We start from the raw sequence: 20,708 nt of genomic DNA, 5'->3' as shown, positions 1-20,708 counted from the left end.
TATATATATATATGTATGTATTAATTGAGCAGTTCATTCAAAGATAGTAATATACTAGAATCGCCAAACATGCAGTCTTAAGCAAAATACAGAAAGCAAGATAACACATTCTCTTTAGATTCTCATGGTTGATACTGATGCTTTTAAACCCTCTCAGTGGTGAAATCCATACCTATTTTTGCAGGAATTTGAATAGTTTCTATTAAAAGCTGCATTTTCTTTTTAAGTTTATTTGGGTTGGAAAACCTCAAACCACAATGTATTTCATGCACATGGTCCCAAGGGTATGTTAAATGGGACCATACTGAGGTCAACTAATAAGTTTTTTAAGCTTTTTAAGAATTCCTTTAATGTACTGCACAATCTTGGCCTGATTAAAAAAAATATTTTAAGAAAGCACTTGGAAAAACAACTATTAAAATCTATATGCAGATAATCTATATTATTTATAATAATAAAAGCATAATATGCTAATTAGACCAGCGAGCCAAAGGACCTTCCGGACATCATTCCAGACGTCCTTCTGGATGAAGACACGGTGGCGGGGAGGTTAGGGGCAATCAGGGAGGCAGGCGAGCAGTTAGGGGCGATCAGGCAGGCAGGCAAGTGGTTAGGGGCAATCAAGCAGGCAGGCAGAGTGGTTAAGGGCGATGAGGCAGGCAGGCGAGGGGTTAGGGGTGATCAGGCAGGCAGGCAGGCAGAGTGGTTAGGAGCCAGTGGTCCCAGATTGCGAGAGGGATGTCTGACTGCTGGTTTAGACCCAACCCCTGCAGACGGACATCCCCCGAGGGGTCCCAGATTGCAAGAGGGTGCAAGCTGGGCTGAGGGACTCCCCCCGCCCCCATGCAAAAATTTTGTGCACCAGGCCTCTAGTACTTCTATAATGCAAATGGTTTTCCACAATTTATCATTGAGGGACAAAAAAAACAACAAAACTACCACTAGTAAAAAGGTTTTGGATCAAAAATTATCAGTAAATATAGACCAACTCCCTGCCCCCCTCCCATAGTATTCCTGACTAACTCATCAGTGGATACCTGTAGCATCAATTTAACTGTGCAAAGTTCTGAGGCATATAATCAGAGATAGAAGGTAGAGAACCTTGCATCTATCAAAGAAAAAAAATCATCTGCTGTTTAGGTAAAGTTAAAAAAAAACAACAACAAGATTTCTCCAAACACTAGACAATAATGAAATTATTTAGGTTAGAAATAGTTTCTGCCATCCTGTAAATTTTTGTTGCCTACCATGATGAAAATGTAAACCACAAATGAAATGTAAATGGTCTACTTGATAAGTACAGCCACAGAAAATGCTCTCCTATTTGGTGATGCTTCAAAACCTTTTTGTGGGTTTTTTTGGGGTTTTTTTGTTAAACATACCCACTTTCACCTCATCAAAGTCTCACGTTCTGCACCATGTTCCAGGCCTTGTATTTTACCCAAGTCAGCTTTCAGTGGAACCAGCAGCTGCACTGGCACAGCACACACTGAGGGCTGGGCCCCAGGCGCCAGCAGTGCCGCCCCACATCTGAACAGAAGTGGCCGGCTCCATGCACCCAGGGCCAAGAAACTCCACAGCTCAGCAGGGGGAAAACAAGGGCGGACACCTTAAACGGAAATTATACTTTCACGGAAAGTGAAAAATAAAAGGATTTTCAATCATCAGAAACGGTGAGTGGTTGAGAACTTCTTGGCATAGAGTTTGCTGATGCTTTTTTTTTAAGGATGTTAGTTGGAGCTCAATTTGAAGCTAATGATCTCCATCTCCACAGGTACACTGGGTGTGCCTCTACCCATCAAACAAAAGTAAGTAAAAGAAAGTGTTTTTCACAAAAAAACTAACCACAAAGCGCACCATCAAAACCAGAGCTCCTACCGTTCCTTAAGCATTTACATCTGGCAGTCCCTACTATGTGTCTTTACTCAACATGATCTCATTTACCATTTACAACAATATAAAGGAGGGATCCCATTTCACCACTTTCCAGTTGAGGAAGCTGAAACCTAGAGAGCTTATAAAACTGCCCATCAATTTTAACTCCATGGTCTTAACCATTACGTTATGCTTAGTCCCTGAGCTTTTCATCCAAAGGCTTTTCAGCCAGGCCCATAGATAGAGCTTGTCAGTCACTGGATCATTTGGAAAAAATCTATACTTTGCAGAGAATCAACTCATTCATTCGCTGACTCATGCATCAACAAATATTTATTGAGTATTTGCTAGTGAAGTCCATTTTGAATTTATTTTTCAGAAAGGAAGAAAATTACCAAATTCATACTAAATATCTTGAGCCTGGTACATTAACAACAATAAAGGTTTCTTGAATAAATTATCAAAATAGTTACTTGTAGATGCCCTATTTAAATTTGTGTAAAATCAGTTATGTTACACAAATTAAGAAAAACACTCTCTGATTTTTTTTCACAGTCTACACTCCTTCAAAATTCAAAATTATATGCACTTCTTTCTAAAAGAGCCAAATGAGCACAGGGGAAAGACAGTGAGTGCCCTTGCCTCTTGTGGAAAAAAGTCCTACTCACAATTGCCATAGTTGCCTTTGATTATTTTTTAAATGTAATACGACATTGCTCTCTAGTCTTACTAAAAATCCAGATAAATTTTATACATACATTTTAGCATTTAAATTCCACAGAAAAAAATTATATATAAGAGACCAACTCTACTTTTGCAACTAGAGTAAAATTATCAACAACTATCATTGTATGCTTAAGAATTTTTGAGGTTAGGACTGTAGCAATTAGAATCTATTTTTTGGTGTGTAAGAAGGCAGTTTTCAGAGCCTTTGGGAGTAGACAGAAAAGTTGTATCCTGGCTTAGATAATTTCAACCTTCTCCATTTAGGAAATGAGCTAAGTACTGGAAATATACCATAGACCAACAATAGAAATTTCTTGCAGGTCAAAAAGAGTTAAAATAATTAAACTTAACTACAAATGAAAATTCTAATTATCCTATATTCAATTTGAACCAGCCCATAAAGTGAACAATTTTAAGGTGATGGAGGTATCCTTTTTCATCAAAGCCTAAAAAATAGGTAATGTTAGAATATATCTAATGATTTTTTATGGTGACATTCTTTACTTTAATGACTTTACCCCTGATTAAATACAAGTGGAGCAACAAAACTGCTGAAAAGCTCTCAGGAATTATCTCTAGAGAAATGTGCCCTCCAAATGAGTTAAATGTAAAGCCCTACACAGCTTTGTATCAGCTTTAAGCAGAAAAGTAACAATAACAACCAACCATCCCTCTTTCCCTACCCCCCACCCCCGCCCCAGTACAGCACAAAGCCAAAGATTTGCCTTTTATTCAAAGTTATGAAGTAAGAAGATGGGGTGTCTGGTCTACTACTTCCAGAGTGTGTACACTGCTACCTCACCACAAGGAATCACAAGGAATTAATTTGCTGATGTGATGGGACCCTTTCACATAAACTCAGTGAGTATCAAGTGGGCTCCCTCATTTCAAATACTTATTGACCAAGCCTTGCCGTACTCACAATCTTGGCTGAAAAATAGCACGAGCAGAATTCCTGAATTCATTCACTTTTTTCCCTTCAGTAAATATTGTAAACATTGAATTAAATCATTACATTTTCATATATATATATATATATATTCATGTAAGATAAAGGTACCAAAGTAAAGGGTTAGGTCAGTTTTCAACAAAGTTCTCTTAGCTTAAAATGTGTATTCCATTTTCAACAATTCATTTCAAGGATCTGTCACTATATAAACCAAAAGAATTTTTAAAACTCTAGAAATTCAAAACTTTGAAAACTGACAAGATATAGAAATAGTCACAGTGAAACCTTCCCAGAGAAACGAAGTTCTTCTAGCTTTTGGGATTAATATATGAATCTCAGAAATGATAAATTGCTTGCCATGATATTGATTAAATAAAAACATTATTTTGACACTATCTAAAAATAACCATGTAAACAATATTATAGAACTATGTTTTTTTTCAGTTGACCCTTTTTCCTGGGCCCCACTACGGAGCCTGTATCAAGGTAGAGCACAAATCTCTATTCAAGTACAATTTATTCTTCATGAATAACACACATTAATCAAAGCATATAAAAGCCTCTCATTTGCAGAATTAACTATGCCTTGCTTTGTATACTTTAAGAGAGCCATATTATGAGAAATACGCTGTAACTGTGAAAGTTCTCATATTTCTTTTTACAGAGGATGTTTTCTGAATGTCTGACCCCAACCTCTCAGTGGTCTATATTTCTATTTTTCAGGAAAAAAAAAATGTCCTGACCTTGGAAATTTTATGTAGTGGCGGCTGAAGAAATATGTTAGATCTGGTAAACATAAAATTATGATTGTAGACAGCCCATTTTAAATTCTAATTATTTCTATTTCATACCCATAGTTTAACATAACAGTAAAATATCAAGTTATATGATTAAAGTGTAAGACTAATGACTAATTTATATTCATATGAATCAATCTGGATAGAAAACAAAAGCAAATTTTTGTTTTAATCATGGTGTAATAAAAACTTCAAAAAGCAAACCTGAGGTTCTGCAAATACATTCTTCATATTGTTTATTGGGCCATAGGGGACGTTACTGCCTTCAAAGAGGTGTAACCACTTGCTGGTCGTTTCTTCTTCAAACCTAGAAAGAGACCGGAAAAAAGATGCATTTTTATACTCTAAAGAAGGTGTCCGGCCAGTGTGCTAGTGGTTGAGCATCAACCTATAAACCAGGAGATCATGGTTCGATTCCCAGTTAGGGCACATGCCCGAGTTTCGGGCTCAATCCCTGGTTGGGGGTATGCCGGAGGTGGCCTGTGGATGATTTTCTCATCATTGATATTTCTATTTCTCTCTCCATCTCCATTCCTCTCTGAAATGAATAAAAATATATATATTTTTAGAAAAGGTAACAACTTTATTTCTCATATGACCCTCTTTTGCAGCAACCAGTAATGGCAGTGTTTTCTAGTTTCTTTGCTCCTAGTTTTGAGAGAATGTTGCCTATATGAAATGGCTTAAATTGCATTGTAGCCAACCAGGTAGAATTGTTGAAAATCCATGATTCCTCCTATTTCTGTCCGTATGTACTTTTTAACAGAGATTCCCTTGGAGAAGAGAGATTATGTGAAAAAATTGTATTGTTTCAATGTGTCATTGAATTCCTTATAAAAATAATATCATTGCAATTTTGAGAATATCATACTACTGGGCAAAGTATTTTTTAGGTCTCAGGCATAGAGACTGATATACTATATTACTCCTCAAAACAAAAAAATAAACTAATGTGGTTGTTTTAAAAGAAAAGTACATGTTTTATCACCATTACATTCAAAGTGCATCAGAATTAATAGCCACAAGCATTACTAAAAATAATCTCAGTTACTTATTTATCCATACTGTGACTTACTAACCAGAAAAAAATTAGACATTACTTATAAAGACAGGTATCTCAGGTTAGCCAACAACACTCAAATTCATTAAAGTCTTTTACCTTTGTTTTGTTTTTAGTATAACTTAAAACTGGAGTTCATGGGCATAAATGCTTATTTGATTTTCTTCATTTTCTCTATAAGGAAGAAAAGGGAACCTAATTCATTAATGAAATTTACTGTTTTATATTTCTTCTCTTTTAAAAAAGGACAGAACAGACTTGGATCCTCAAAGACATTTATAGTTTGTATATATGAAGAACTTTAGAACTGCTAATTGTTAAAATAGAAAATTATTTTTAAAGTAACAATCGAGGTGAAAAGTTTTTTTAAAAGCATTAGCTAAGGTAGATTACTGGCAGCAAGTAAATTACTTCACTAGTGCAAATAGAGTAGAAATGTTTAGTATTCAAGGACTTCTACTCAGCGCTCTTATACACAGCTAGAATTCATCTCAGATCTACAGAGTCCATGGAAAATTATATTAGAGAAATGGACTTCTTCCATATAGAAAAAAGTGTAAAAACACTATCAATACTTTGAGGACATTTCTCTGATTGCCTTCTAGTAGATACAAAGAAAGAAAAAAAACAAAGTTTGAATTAATGTATTCTCTAAAAGATAGACTACTACATGAACTATAATGTTTACATATTTATATAAAATAATTTACAATATTATTTTACATTAAAATTTCCATATAAATAAGAATCTGATTAATTTTTTATGTAGGTAATATTACATTTTAGGAATGTAATTGATCCTATTCATGCAGCCACTTATTCTACAAACAGCTAGAGAATGTCTTGATTATTGTCTTTAAATATAATGCCTCCCCATTTCTCTCCATTATGAGAAATAAAGATTTTTCATTATAAATTTTAATTACAGATTAGTAATGTTAATTATCCCTACTTAGTACACAATAAAATATTTCACTCCCAAATATTGAAAAATATTCCTTCATGGGAACACCACAATGCAAGATTAAATGTCTTGCACTAATCAATTCTTTACATCCATATTTTCTTTTCAATGACTGTTAAAGTCATCTCCTGGCTAAGACTTTCGAAGATTTATAGAGATATGTATCACCAAAATGATGTATGTTGAAAGAATAAAAGAGATACTTCAAATACAGAGCCTTTTCATTTAGAGTGTTAATTATTTAAGTTTTCATAAACAGAGTGTTATAATGATTAGTCTGCTAAATTTTCCAGACAAGTGCATTTATCACCACTGGGCTCACCCAAGCGGCCTGGAAGATCTACACAGAAAACATATGTCAATAACCAAACAAACCCATAGCTGCAGGCTTGCCAAGAGAAAGCTCGAGGGGATAGTTGAAATTTTAGTATTTATATAAGCTTTTCACCACTGGGCAAAAGAGAGGGATTTATTTTATGTTATGGAAAACAGTGGATGCACTTTGGAAATGAGACGGGAGCGAGGCAGCTTCTGGAGATGCAGTTGTGACCACTGTTTGCGTCTTTGTGTGGGTGTGGGTGTGGAATTGTTCATAGATGCCTTAAACTCAGAGACAGAGCATGTCTGCATTCCACTGCTCCCAGAGGATATATCAGTCATTTTCTTCTGAAAATCTATCTCTTGATCTAATTTGATGTAGATTCCTTTCCTTTATCTATGCAAAAAAAAAGTTATTAAGCACATGTTTTATTAGCCACAAAAATTCTGCTAAAATTTTATAAAAAGCTGATCTAAATCACAGAGAAACACAATCTGGAAGATTAGACAAGTAGGGTGTCCTTAGATCCAGTTTAGTGATCCTCAAAGCTAGAGCCTCCTCTAGGAAACTCAAAAAACAATTTGAACTTGGACCGTGTTGCTCAGTGGTTGAGCTTTGACCTCTGAATCAGGATGTCACGGTTCGATTCCAGGTCAGGGCACATGCCTGGTTTCAGGCTTGATCCCCAGGGAAGGGTGTACAAGAGGCAGCTTATCGATGATTCCCTCTCATCATTGATGTTTCTATCTCTCTCTCTTCCTCTCCCTCTCTAAAATCAATAAAAATACATATATCTATATATAAAAAATACCAATACATACTTAATTGTGAATTTACTAAATTAACTCCTATATTTAGTTGTAGATTTTTTTGAATTTACTTGATGCTGGATTGGGTATTGTTAATCAGACAGCATCACTTAGGTAGATAAAACACAGCTACATTAAGGTTAAATTTCTTGAGTTCAAATTTCTTAACATCAACATTTAACTTTTAAAAAGCCCTCTTCTTTTTGTTATACTGTCTCTATGGTAGGGTTGTAGATTTGCCAACCACAGTTTTCTGAAATTAACTTTTGATATTTGTATAACAAAAACCCATAATATTTTAAGATTTGCACACATTAGTTTCATCCTCTTAACATGCCAACTTTCTGGATGTACAGATGACTAGACCCAGAAAGCTGTGCCTTTAAATTGTAAATAATTTTGTGAAAAAGCTAAGCAAACATCTTACATAGACTTAACAAAAACAATGAAGAATTGCAAAACACATTACACTATAAACCAGTAATAACTGAATATAAAACTTTGGGAAAAGATGCTGTTCACATAACGTAAAGGTTTTTGGAAGTTTATCTCAATATAACAACAATGTTTCCCAAAGATTTTTAAAAGAAAATCCAGGACTTTACCCAGGAGAGTTAGTTTTTAAATTATTAAATTTATTTTTTATTTTATTATTGTGAAACCTTTCGAACAAGCCCAAAAGATGTGTATGAATAGAAAACTATAGAAAATAATGTAAATACGTTTATCTCTTCACCCACCCACATTTTTAAAATGTTAATATCTTAGCATATTTGCTTCATATCTTTTAAGAAACAAAATGGTACAGACACAGGCAAAGTCCCTTTTGTACCTCTCCTTAACCTTTTCCCCCTTTTTTCTTCTCAGAAGTAACCACCATCCAAAAAAAGTTCATGTGCATTTCTATATTCATGTTATTATATATATTTTGCATGTGTATCTGTTTGGATGTGTATTTTTAAACTTTACATTGCAACTCACTTTTCTTTATTAAATATTTTAATTTCAGGATCTATCCATATTCAAAAATGTAGATTTGGCTCATTCATTTTATTATCCACTTGGCATGTTTCTGTGAAATAATTCTAAATTTATTTTTCTCCCAGCAATGGCACATTATTTCCAGTTTCTCTGTTCTATGGGTTGATTCCCTAAGTTATACACAGAGGTAGAATTGCAGTCACAAAGCAGGCACATCATTAGCTATCTCAGATTTTGCCAAATTTCTCTACAAAGTGGTTGATGCCAATTTGTGCTTCCACCATGCTCCATGTCCTTAGGTGCTTACCAAGTTGTTACTGTCAGACTGAAGTTTTTCCAAACTGATAAAAGTGGTAACTTTAAGTTGCATTTCTCACAAATGGAGAAATTGAACATATTTTCATAAGTTTACAAGCTTTCAGATATTTTTCTTTCTATTCTTTCGTTTCTCTTCATATCTTTTGTCCATTTCTCAGCTGAACTCTTTTCTTTTTCCCACCTTTTATTGAATTTATAGGGGGGACACTGGCTAATAAAATTATATAGTTTTTCAGGTGCACAATTCTATAATACATAATCTGTATATTGTATTGTGTGTTCACCACACAAACCAAGATTCCTTCCATTCTCCTTGATCCTCCCTATATCCTCTTCTGCTTCCCCCCACCCTCATTTTCCTCTGGTAATCACCATAGAGTTGTCTGTGTCTATGAATTTGTTTGTTGGGGGTATTTTGGTTAATCCTTCACCTTTTTCACCCAGCCCCAAATCTCCTCCCCTCTATCTATGAATCTGTTTCTATTTCATTTGCTGGTTTGTTTTATTCATTAGATTCCACCTATGAGTGGAAATCATATGGTACTTATCTTTCTCTGCCAGGGTTATTTCACTTAGCTTAATGGTCTCCAGGTCCAGACATGTGTTGCAAAGGGTAAGATTTCAGTCTTTTTTATGGCCAAGTAGTATTTCATTGTGTAAAAATACCACAGCTTTTTATCCACTCATCTACTGATGCACACTTGGGTTGCTTCTAAACTTTGGCTATTGTAAATAATGCTACAATGAACACAGAGATGCATATGTATTTTTTTATAATTTGTGTTTCAGTTCTTAAGATGAATTCCCAGAAGTGGAATAACTAGGTCATGAGGTAGTTTCACTTTCAATTTGTGTAGGTAACTCCAAATTGCTTTCCACAGTGGCTGCACCAGTCTGCATTACCACCAACAGTGCACATCTTGGCCAACACTTATTGTCGGTAGATTTATTGATAATAGCCATTCTGACAAATGTGAGCTTATATCTCCTTGTCATCTTTATTTGCATTTCTCTGATGATAGTGACATTGAGCATCTTTTCATATGCCTAGTGTCCTCTTTGGAGCCCTTCTCAACAGGTACCTTCATTCTCAGAGTCGACGTACCCTATATACAAATCCTTTACTAGTTATATGCATTCCAAATTTCTTCTCCTAGTTTTTGATTGTCTTTAGCTTTATTTACTTCATTATTCTTTGTCCTTTAAGATTGCTTTTCAAGTTGGTTTAAAAAATAGTATCTATTACGCTAAGTGCAATAAGCCAATGAAAGAAAAATACCACATGATCTCACTCATTTATGGATAATAAAGACCATTATAAACTGATGAACAAAAATAGATACAGAGGCAGAGCAGCATCGAACAGACTGTCAAACTACAGTGGGAAGGCCGGGTAGGGTTGGGGTGGGGGGTGGTAAGAGATCAACAGAAGGACTTGTATGCATGCATATAAGCATAACCAATGGACACAAGAAACTGAGGGATAGGGGAGGCCGGGGGAAGGTCAAAGGAAAAAAAAAGGAGACCTATATAATACTCTTTGTAATACTTTAAGCAATAAAAAAATAGTATCTAGCTCATAAGCTTGTCATGAAAAATTAAAGTATTAATACTTTAAAGGTGCATTGTACTAGTAAGTGCTACATAAATGCTAAATAAATAAAACTATGCTAACATTTCTGGTGAGGCAAACTGTTGGCAAGGAGGGTCAAGAAATTAAAATAGAAGTTATGGAAATAAAAATTTGGTACAGGGCTACAGTCCATAAATGTATTGCCAATAGGAAAATGTCTCTTTAGACAAATCTAAGTAAAGCCAAACCCAACCAGAGATTCCATAAGACTCAGGCTGGAGTCTACAATGCAGTTAACTATAAACAGACCTGTGACACTTCCATAACCCACAGAGAAACAGCTGGAATTTGTTGGTCGGCGTTTCTACCGTAAACAGAATCATAGATTTAATATTTCCTGTAATTTCCTCAGACCTTATTTCCTCTTAGGTATTTATCTCTACACATTACTGATAAATTATGGTTGAAGTTATCTTTTTTTCCTCCTAGCATTCACTAGCTCTCTCCTTTGTCTGTGTGTCAATTCATGGGCCACACAAAGTATGTAGTAAGAAGAGTATATCCAGGAAACCCAATCACTGCCTTCTAGTTCGGAGTCGCTCAGGACTTTTCATACAACTGGCTCTTAAACGCAGTGAGACACTTACTAGGCAAAGTAACCACCATGTCTTAAGATCCACACTAATTATTACCACATTAATAATTTTCATCCATTCAAATCATCATTCACAGCTCAGAAACACATTCTGTTCTGTATAAATTCAAAATGAAGTGTAGGTAATAGATTATAATGGTTTCTGGCCTGACCAGCTTTGCTATGACTGACTATCTGCACAGTCTAAGCAACATCACTGCAAACATAATATGGGAAGTCTATAAGGATATTATTCTGCTCATCCCTTTTGTATCTTATAATAATATTGAATAAGATTTGATCTCTGCACTTTCTGTTACTTTTTATTTTTTTCTATTTTTTTTTTTATTTCAGAGAGGAAGGGAGAGGGAGAGAGAAATAGAAACATTAATGATGAGAGAGAATCATTGATCGGCTGCCTCCGGCACGGCCCCCACCGGGGATAGAGTCCACAACCCGGGCATGTGCCCTTGACTGGAATCGAACCTGGGACCCTTCAGTCCACAGGCCGACGCTCTATCCACTGAGCCAAACCAACTAGAATGTTACTTTTTATTTTTTATATCAAATTAACTTTTCCTGAACTTTTAGAAGGAGGCTTGGTTCAAATAGCCTTTCTACCATCACAGAAATCCCTCTTCAGTTTTCTTGTGTGGTAACTTGCTTTTCAAAACTTCTTGAGGCTCTTCCCCTCTATTAGATTTATTTGTACCTTTTCTGTCCTTATGTCTCTTATCCATTTCCTGCTTAATTTTTATTTCACTAGTTTCTCTGTGGAGGGTGGTTTTCAAGAAGCTATACCGCCCCAGTCTCTCAGATATTACCAGGAACCTCTTGCACTCCCTTCCTAGTTTTAGCTGCTATTGTCAAATTTGCCCTGTGCCTTCCAAAGGTCACCTGCAGGCTAGTTTGGGCTTGTTCTTTGGTCCATTCAAGACCCCAATGCTTTGCTCTATGTTTTCCCTTACAAATGCTCATATCGTGCTTTCTTATGGCTTTTGATGGTTTGTTCCCACTCTTTGGGGTGCAAGTGAATTCCTTGATATTTTGCTGTAAATGTTTTCCATGATTTTCCCAAACTTGTTCTCAAGTAGCTCTATCTGCTTTTATATGGACATTTGGGAAGATCCATAAACTACGCTGCCTCTGACACCACCATCTTACCTGAAGTTTACTGGTACTATTTTTAAGATATTTGAAGATGCTTCCTTATAGACTGCTAGTCGGTTGCCATTTGGAGCTCACAGACACTCATTTGTGATCCAATTTTTATTCTTTTTTCCTGGTCAAATTCAATCTCTTTTCCTTTGACCAACAGGGAAGAATCTTTTCATTACTTTTAACCCAGTTGTGCACTGTATTAAAACTTATCACCTAGGTCAGTGGTCGGCAAACTGCGGCTCGCGAGCCACATGCGGCTCTTTGGCCTCTTGAGTGTGGCTCTTCCACAAAATACTGACTTCTGTGCATGGGCCACGAAGTTTCAATCACACTGTACGTGCGCGTCCGCACGTGGTATTTTGTGGAAGAGCCACACTCAAGGGGCCAAAGAGCCGCATGTGGCTCTCGAGCCACGGTTTGCCAACCACTGACCTAGGTGATTTATGAGGTCCATCTCTTATAGTCCCCAAAGTCAGTTAAAATACACATTTAGACCATCAGCACCACACTAAACATAATCTAAATCCCGATATATGGTAAAGGGAAGCAAAAGACCAGTTTTGCTTTCCTTAATTTTCCTGTTTCAAAACTCCATTTGTAATATATCTCTACTAAATGTAAATCCATTAAAGAAAGGAAATTTTCAAATGCAGTATGAAAATCCCCGGCTTCCCGGATTTACCCGTTTCCTCATCTGGTGTCTTCCATGAATGAACAGCCTCAGAAAAGAAAACATTATGTTCTTATTGTACACAACACACTAAAATGAAAATGGTATAAAGAAAAAAGAGTTATAGGCTATAAAATGCTATATTTGATTTCAAAGGATCCCGAAGGCGAAATGAATTTTACTGGCAATTTCCTCCAGCGCTGGAAACCCAGAACGGTCACCCAGCCTGCCTTTGCGCGGACACAGCCCAGGAAGTGCTCGCCCAGGGTGCACAGCCCTCTCAGCAGCCACTCGCCTCACATTTGGAAATAGCTGAATAAGGACTCCGCTTCCCAATCCTCCTGCTCTTTCTCCATCCTCCCTGGCCCCACCCTCACTAGCCTCCTCCCTTTGATGGAGAGTCTAAGATTCCTCCCAGCTGAAACCAATGCCATAAATGTTAGAAGACAGCGATTCACATTCATCCCAGAATCCGCCTCTGCAAATGTCCTCCCATTGGTCCTTTTTTCTTTTTTTTACATTTAGTTATCTTTTTATTCTCTTCTAAATAAGGTGAGACTTTGGGGGGGAAACTCTGAAGTGACAGAAACCTGAAAAGCTGGTTAAAAGAGCCACCTACTTATCTTCTCTTTGATGTCCACAAGGGGAAAAAAAACATGGGAGACCCTTCTAGGGAAAGGGTCCAGCAGTGCCCACAGGGCCCAAGCCCTTGCCTTCCACTGCGCCTTCTCCAGAAACCCAGGGCCAGCTTGGACTGCAACTGGCCAAGTCCCTCTCAGAGAAACTTCCCCTGCAATTTGCCACAGATAAACGTTGAGGGGTGGCTGACAGCTTTAACATCTGCAGAGTTCAGAGGAGGGGAGCTCAGAAGCAGCCCTGGCCGCCCCCACTTCCTTCTGTCTGAGGGCTCAGAGGTGGCCTTCTCTACTGAACCCTGCAGGCAGAAAGGCTGGCCACCCCAAGGGACACAGGAACAAAGACAACAACCTCCCTGGGGCAGATTCATTTACAACCAGCTGTGCACCAATGGCTCAAGGGCCCTAAAGAGTGACGTGCCCTGGGGGGTCACTTTTGAGTCACTGGGTGACAGAGGTGACTGAGGGTGCCACCTGCCCACAGAAGAGAGGACATGCACACAGCAAAACATTCATTTCCTCTTACACCTGTAGCAGACACGGGCCCTCTGGCCTCTGGGAAGAGTGATGCTGCCCATGCTGTTGTCTCAGAACCTTCATACTTAGGTTTAAAACAAAAAACAGGGACAGAAAAAGCAAACTGAGCCCTTTGTACTTGTTTCATTTGTTCTTTGGGTGTCAGTCTCTGGTCCAAACTCAGGGTAAATAGTTTCCCTCCAGGGCAGCCCCAGCCCCCAGCCAACTAGGCCACAGTGAAACTGGGGCAGGGGTGGCATCAGGAACTGACTTTGTTTTTTTTCAAGGGGCAAAGCCTAGGAGGGAACCCCTAGATGTTGGCATCTTTCACTAAAACAGAGGAAGCGTTTGTTTGTTTTAAGGTGTTTTTGTTGTTAGTACTTAACGCAAGTCAACATGCCTCATGTCTGCCAAATAAGACGGAGACGTACATTTCATTAACAGAACTCTGTTACACCATACAAGTTAACCACCGCCCTCCTATACTGCTGCCCAGCCAGATCCCTACAATTAGTAAACTTATCAAGTTCATCCCATATGCCAGGCACTCTTCTGAGAGTTTTACCTTTGCTACATTCACTCTTTAATTCTCCAATAATTCTAGAGATAAAGATTATTATTACTATCCCAAATTTACAGTAAAAAAAAATCTGAAACATAGAAGTCACACAGCTTGCCAAATATCTTACAACTAATAGGACAGGACAGTATTGAAAGCTGAGCAGTCTAATTCCAGTTTCAACTTAGGCTAACCATGATTCTACTCAGCCTTTCTTGTTCTCTGACAGAAAAAAACTGGAGAGGCTGTAGATGTTCTACCCCATGTGCCCTTGACCAACATAAATTCCACTGCAGCGATATACAGACAATTTCAGCCCGCTGCCAGCTTCCCTTCTCAAGCTGCTTCATCTCTCTTCGTTGTATGTGAGCTTTCTCCAACACCCTGGAGTTTGCTGGGCTGCACCTGCAGTGGCAATCCTCAAACAGGGGAAACAGGAGCTGGCGGATAAATGCCCCAGCTTCCCCATCCTCTGGTGAGGTGATTCTGAAGAATGTGCCACAGTTTTCGGTATCCCCAGCACAACGGAGCCCCAGCTGCCCACAGTGGCAACCTGCCTGTCAATGCACCTTCTAGGCCTCACTCTTCCCGATGTTCACTTGTATTTCTTGAGATCATTTCCCTAGTAAATTACCTGTACCCACGCCCCTGGATTAAGGTCTGCTTTTGGGAAAACCCAAACTAAGATACCTCCCTATGCTATTTTTGAATCACTTTTAAATCTTCTACTAAATTTAAGTAATTACTTAATTAGTTTAAGAATTTAAATAATTTATCTTTAAGCGTACCCTAGATAGTTCCGGCATTAATTATACATTCTGTGATGATTTTATGTTATGAGCTGAACTAGAGCATGACTTGGGGAAAAATAAAAGGGGCTAGCATGATTTTCCTCTAGGCCACTAGCCAAGCCCAATAGTAGCTGGGAAAGAAAGGGAAGGGAAAATGGAAAAACAATGGAAGAGGAATATGAGATAGGAATTTTAAACTCAATCACACAAGGCGAGTAAAATTCAGGTCTTTGCCCAACCCCATCAGCCCAACCCTGTGGACTCCCAGCACCAAATTACAAAACTGATTCATTCTCAAGAATATATCTGAAAAGAGTAAGTTCGTTAATTCATTTGCTTTTTGGATATGCTCAAAGGGAGTTCTTGGTAGTTAGAAATATAAATCAAACTGAGCTAACAAACTGGAAAACTATTTCATGTGCTTAATTAAATCACCCCACCAATTATTACTGTGTTTATAGGTCACAGTCATGCTCTTCTAATTCCAGGAATACACTTAGGAGATGCTAACAAGTGCTGTTGATAATTCACTAATGCTAAGGTGCTGCTATCCTACAGATGAACAATTCAGATTAGAAACACCTTGGGAATGGGAAAAATAAAGGCTGTTTTAAAAAGTATCCTAAATGAAACATTACCATTTTAGTTAATTTACTACACTGAAAAATAACATTTTAATAATCAGATGTCACATTCAACTGCTACTGTTGCATGAATAAACTGACATATTTAGAAAAATAAGGTAACCAACGATCATAAAATTATTGACATTTCTCTAATATACAGCTTTTGCATGAACTTGTTGCATTAACATGCTTCGTATGGTTATTGTTAAAAAAAAGTATGTAAGTTTTAATGAATAATGCAGTAAACGACCATAAAAAGCATGCACAAATTGTTAGTAGAGTCTGCTACTTGTGGCACACAAAATTCACTGGTGGACTGTGTTTCATCAAAACATTCTCTCTCCCGCCAAAAATTGAGAAGTTTTATAGCACACAAACAAAAGACATGGTCCTCTCCCCTCTAAACCAAGTTTACACTTTCCCTTCCAGAGTCAAAGCAAGGAAAATATACAACTTTCTCAACTAATTTATTAGAGAGAAAACTTAACTGAAAATAAGTACAATATACTAGTATAATTATAAAAATTTAGCTTTTTATTCAGAATCATATAAAAGTTAGAAAAAAGTCAAAGATACCTTCTATTTTGATATTCACACAAAGTGAAATTAAGAACATGAACTAATGACAGGAGGAATAAATTCTTCCCTTTATTTTGACCTTTATATTCTGTCCTGTTCTTAGTCTTCAATGACCAAAGGCTTATAATAAAATTTCAGGTTTGTTTACCAACTAGAACAGAGCACAGAATTGTTTGCTTTTGGTTATTTTGGAATTGTAGTGTTAGCTCTACGAAAAATTGGTGTGTATTGCAAGGTTATTTGTCAATTTTATTAATTTCTTAATTACTATGCTGTTCATATTAGAAAATTTGGAAAACAAACAGAAATATAAGGATGGGAAAACCAATCTTACTTATGATTCTATCCAGAGACAAAAGTTAATATTTAGCTATACTACCTCCACTGTTGCCATTCCTTTTTGTTGTTGTTATATAATTTTGCATTTTAAAATTAATATTCTATAATAAGTACTCCCTTCCTATGAAAAACTACCAGTAACTTTAATTTTAGTGGATGTACAATATTCCTAAAATAAGTATTTTTCATTCTCACCCCCTTTCCCCTCCCCTTGGTCAACCATCAGCTTGTTCTCTATAACTATGGTTTTGTTTCTGCTTTGTTTTTTTTTAATTCACTTATTTTGCTTTTTTAGATTCCACAAAAGGTGTGATCATACAATATTTGTCTTCCTCTGCCTGACTTATTTCTCTTGACATAATGCCCTCTAGGTCCATCCATGTTGTTGCAAATATTCTTTTTACATATCACATCTTCATCTATTGGACATCTAGGTTGCTTCCACATCTTGGCTATTACTAGCAATGAATGCTGCAATGAAAATAGAGCTGGAGATATCTTTTTAAATTAATGTCTTCATTTTATTCAAATAAATACCCAGATATGGAACTGCTGGATCATTTGGCAGCTCTATTTTTAATTTTTTGAGAAATATCCATACTGTCGTCCATAGTGGCTGCACCAATTTACCATCCTACCAACATTGTATGAGGGTTCCCTTTTCTCACCAACGCTTGTTATTTGTTGATGTACTGAGGATAGCCATTCTAACAACTTTGAAGTGACATCTCATTTTAGTATTAATTTGCATTTCCCTGATGATGATGAATATCTTTTCATACGTTGTTGGCCATTTGTATGTCCTCTTGGGAGAAATGTCTATTCAGGTCCTCTGCCAATTTTTTAATTGGATTGTTTTTTTGTTTTGTTTTTTGGTGTTAAAATATATGAGTTCTTTATATATTTTGGATATAAACCCTTTACTAGATGTATCAATAGCAAATAAGTCTCCCATTCAGTGTTGTTTTTTTTCTTTTTCATATTATGGATAATTTCCTTCACTGTGAAAAAGCTTTTTAGTTTGAGGTAATCCCATTTGTTTATTTTTTCTTTTTTTTCCTTAATTTTAATTCACTTATTTTGCTTTTTTAGATTCCACAAAAGGTGTGATCATACAATATTTGTCTTCCTCTGCCTGACTTATTTCTCTTGACATAATGCCCTCTAGGTCCATCCATGTTGTTGCAAATATTCTTTTTACATATCACATCTTCATCTATTGGACATCTAGGTTGCTTCCACATCTTGGCTATTACTAGCAATGAATGCTGCAATGAAAATAGAGCTGGAGATATCTTTTTAAATTAATGTCTTCATTTTATTCAAATAAATACCCAGATATGGAACTGCTGGATCATTTGGCAGCTCTATTTTTAATTTTTTGAGAAATATCCATACTGTCGTCCATAGTGGCTGCACCAATTTACCATCCTACCAACATTGTATGAGGGTTCCCTTTTCTCACCAACGCTTGTTATTTGTTGATGTACTGAGGATAGCCATTCTAACAACTTTGAAGTGACATCTCATTTTAGTATTAATTTGCGTTTCCCTGATGATGATGGATATTTTTCATACGTTGTTGGCCATTTGTATGTCCTCTTGGGAGAAATGTCTATTCAGGTCCTCTGCCCTTTTTTTAATTGGATTGTGTGTGTGTGTTTTTGGTGTTAAAATATATGAGTTCTTTATATATATTGGATATAAACTCTTTACTAGATGTATCAATAGCAAATAAGTTCTCCCATTCAGTGTTGTTGTTTTGTTTTGTTTTCCATATTATGGATGATTTCCTTCACTGTGAAAAAGCTTTTTAGTTTGAGCTAATCCCATTTGTTTATTTTTTCTTTTGTTTACCTTGCTCCAGGATATATAGCCAAAAAGATTAGCTTTTTAGTTTGAGGTAATCCCATTTGTTTATTTTTTCTTTTGTTTTCCTTAATCCAGGATATATAGCCAAAAAGATATTGCTAAGATTAATGTCAAAGCTTTACTGCCTATATTTTCCATATGTTTTTTAATGTCAGGTCTAACATTTAAGTCTTTAATTCATTTTTAATTTATTTTTTAATATGGTGTAAGTGGTTCAATTTTATTTTTATATCCATCTGCCCAGTTATTACCAATACCAGTTATTGAAGAGACTATCTTTGCCTCAAGTATACTAATATCCTTGCCTCCTTTGTTATAGGTTAATTCAAAATAAGTATTTATTTATTTCCCTAATGCTAGATATTGATGTGCTTTGTGGTACTTCATTACTGTGCACAATTCTGCAAGTGCCTTCATTTTCATTCATATAAGGAGGTTTATGAGGAAATAAAGGATGGATATTTCCAAATAGAATTATTGAGTTAAGAATAGCGCTTTCAGGCTCTATATGTCTATTGTGCAATTACTTTACCTCCAGCAGATCATGAACCTATATGTCTTACTATACATTAGGCAACACTAATTAGTATTTATGTTTAAAAATTAGTGATTAAAACATTGATAATAAAAAGAGAAAGTAATACTTGAGCTATTTTTATTTGTATACTAGAGGCCCAATACACAAAATCTGTGCAAGGGGCTCGGCCTCACAGCCCCGGCTTCGTCTGGAAGGTCATCCGGAAGAATGTCTGGTCTAATTAGCATATTATGCTTTTTTTGTTATAGATACTTAATTACTAGTAAGACCAAGTGCTTTTTCATACATCACTTTAACATTAGAATTTCAGTTAATACAAATTATTTCTTCAAGTTAATTTATTGAGGCTATTGTGGGTTTAACTGGATATATTTGACTGTTCCTTTTATAAAATAACTACCATCATCTTAGGTTATTGTTAGAAATATGTTCCCCACCTTTTTTTGTTTTCAATTTATTTATGGTGTTAAAACATTGGCGTTGTTCTAATATATAGGAGGGACTGTCATCTTCAACACTTAAAAAATTTAGTCTACTTATTCTTGAAGATGAACTTTTGAATTTGTTAAATTTCAAAAATTACCCTGTTGAAATGGTGTTTAAAGTTCTGTTAAAATATTAATGAGAAAAATTGACAACTTTACAATATTGAGTCTACCTAGCCAATTAAATGTTATAGTTCTTTCATGCAGGTCCCATACATATCTTGTAACCATTGTCCTTAAGTATTTTGTACTTGATGTCACTGCTGTTCACCACACATGCAATCTCTCCATTACATTTCTGGATTATATAGGAAAAAAACTGTTTTCTGTACACTGCTTTTGTATTTAGTACGTGCTTAACTCTATTAGTTATAAATTTTTCTTAAATGTATTATTCTTTAAAGAAGGTTTTTATCCTCACTTAAAGATATGTTTACTGATTTGAGAGAGAGAAACATCGATGTTCGAGAGAAACATCAGTAGGTTACCTGCCCACACATATCCCAACTGAGGATTGAACCCACAACCTAGGTATGTGCCCTGACCGGAATCAAACTCTCAACCTTCTGGTGTATGGAACAATGCTCCAACCAAATGAACCGCCAAGCCAGTGCGTATTCTTTAGTATTATATGTAGTACCACTATAAGTAGACTCTTTCTTTAATCTAACAAATGTAATTGTTTTAGTGAACAACCTGTACTTGTTAGTGTGCATTCAGAGATCAACTTTATTCTCTCTCCCAAATTCCATCCCACTCTTTGGATTTAGTATTTCCCAAACCCTAGAAAAATATTGTGACTATCTCATCACCTTTCCCATCTTTCTTAGGTAATGAATATGTAGGCTTTTTGTTCTTATATTAAAACTAGAGGCCCGGTGCCAAAAAATTTTTGCACTCGGGGGGGGGGGGGGGGGGGGGGCCCCACCCCG

General features: G+C 36.3%; 1 protein-coding gene across 1 annotated transcript in view; it reads right to left on the bottom strand.

Annotated features, from left to right (window-relative positions):
- SUGCT (succinyl-CoA:glutarate-CoA transferase) overlaps window positions 1–20,708 on the bottom strand; it is a 602,125-nt gene that overhangs the window by 340,948 nt on the left and 240,469 nt on the right. The window contains exon 11 of the mRNA XM_014547166.1: window positions 4,552–4,654. Within this exon, the coding sequence (XP_014402652.1) occupies window positions 4,552–4,654 (103 nt within the window). The remainder of the gene's footprint in view (window positions 1–4,551; window positions 4,655–20,708) is intronic.

Source organism: Myotis brandtii, unplaced genomic scaffold, assembly GCF_000412655.1.
Source record: "Myotis brandtii unplaced genomic scaffold, ASM41265v1 scaffold465, whole genome shotgun sequence".
NCBI lineage: Eukaryota > Metazoa > Chordata > Mammalia > Chiroptera > Vespertilionidae > Myotis > Myotis brandtii.
This window is presented reverse-complemented; position numbering and strand designations above follow the sequence as displayed.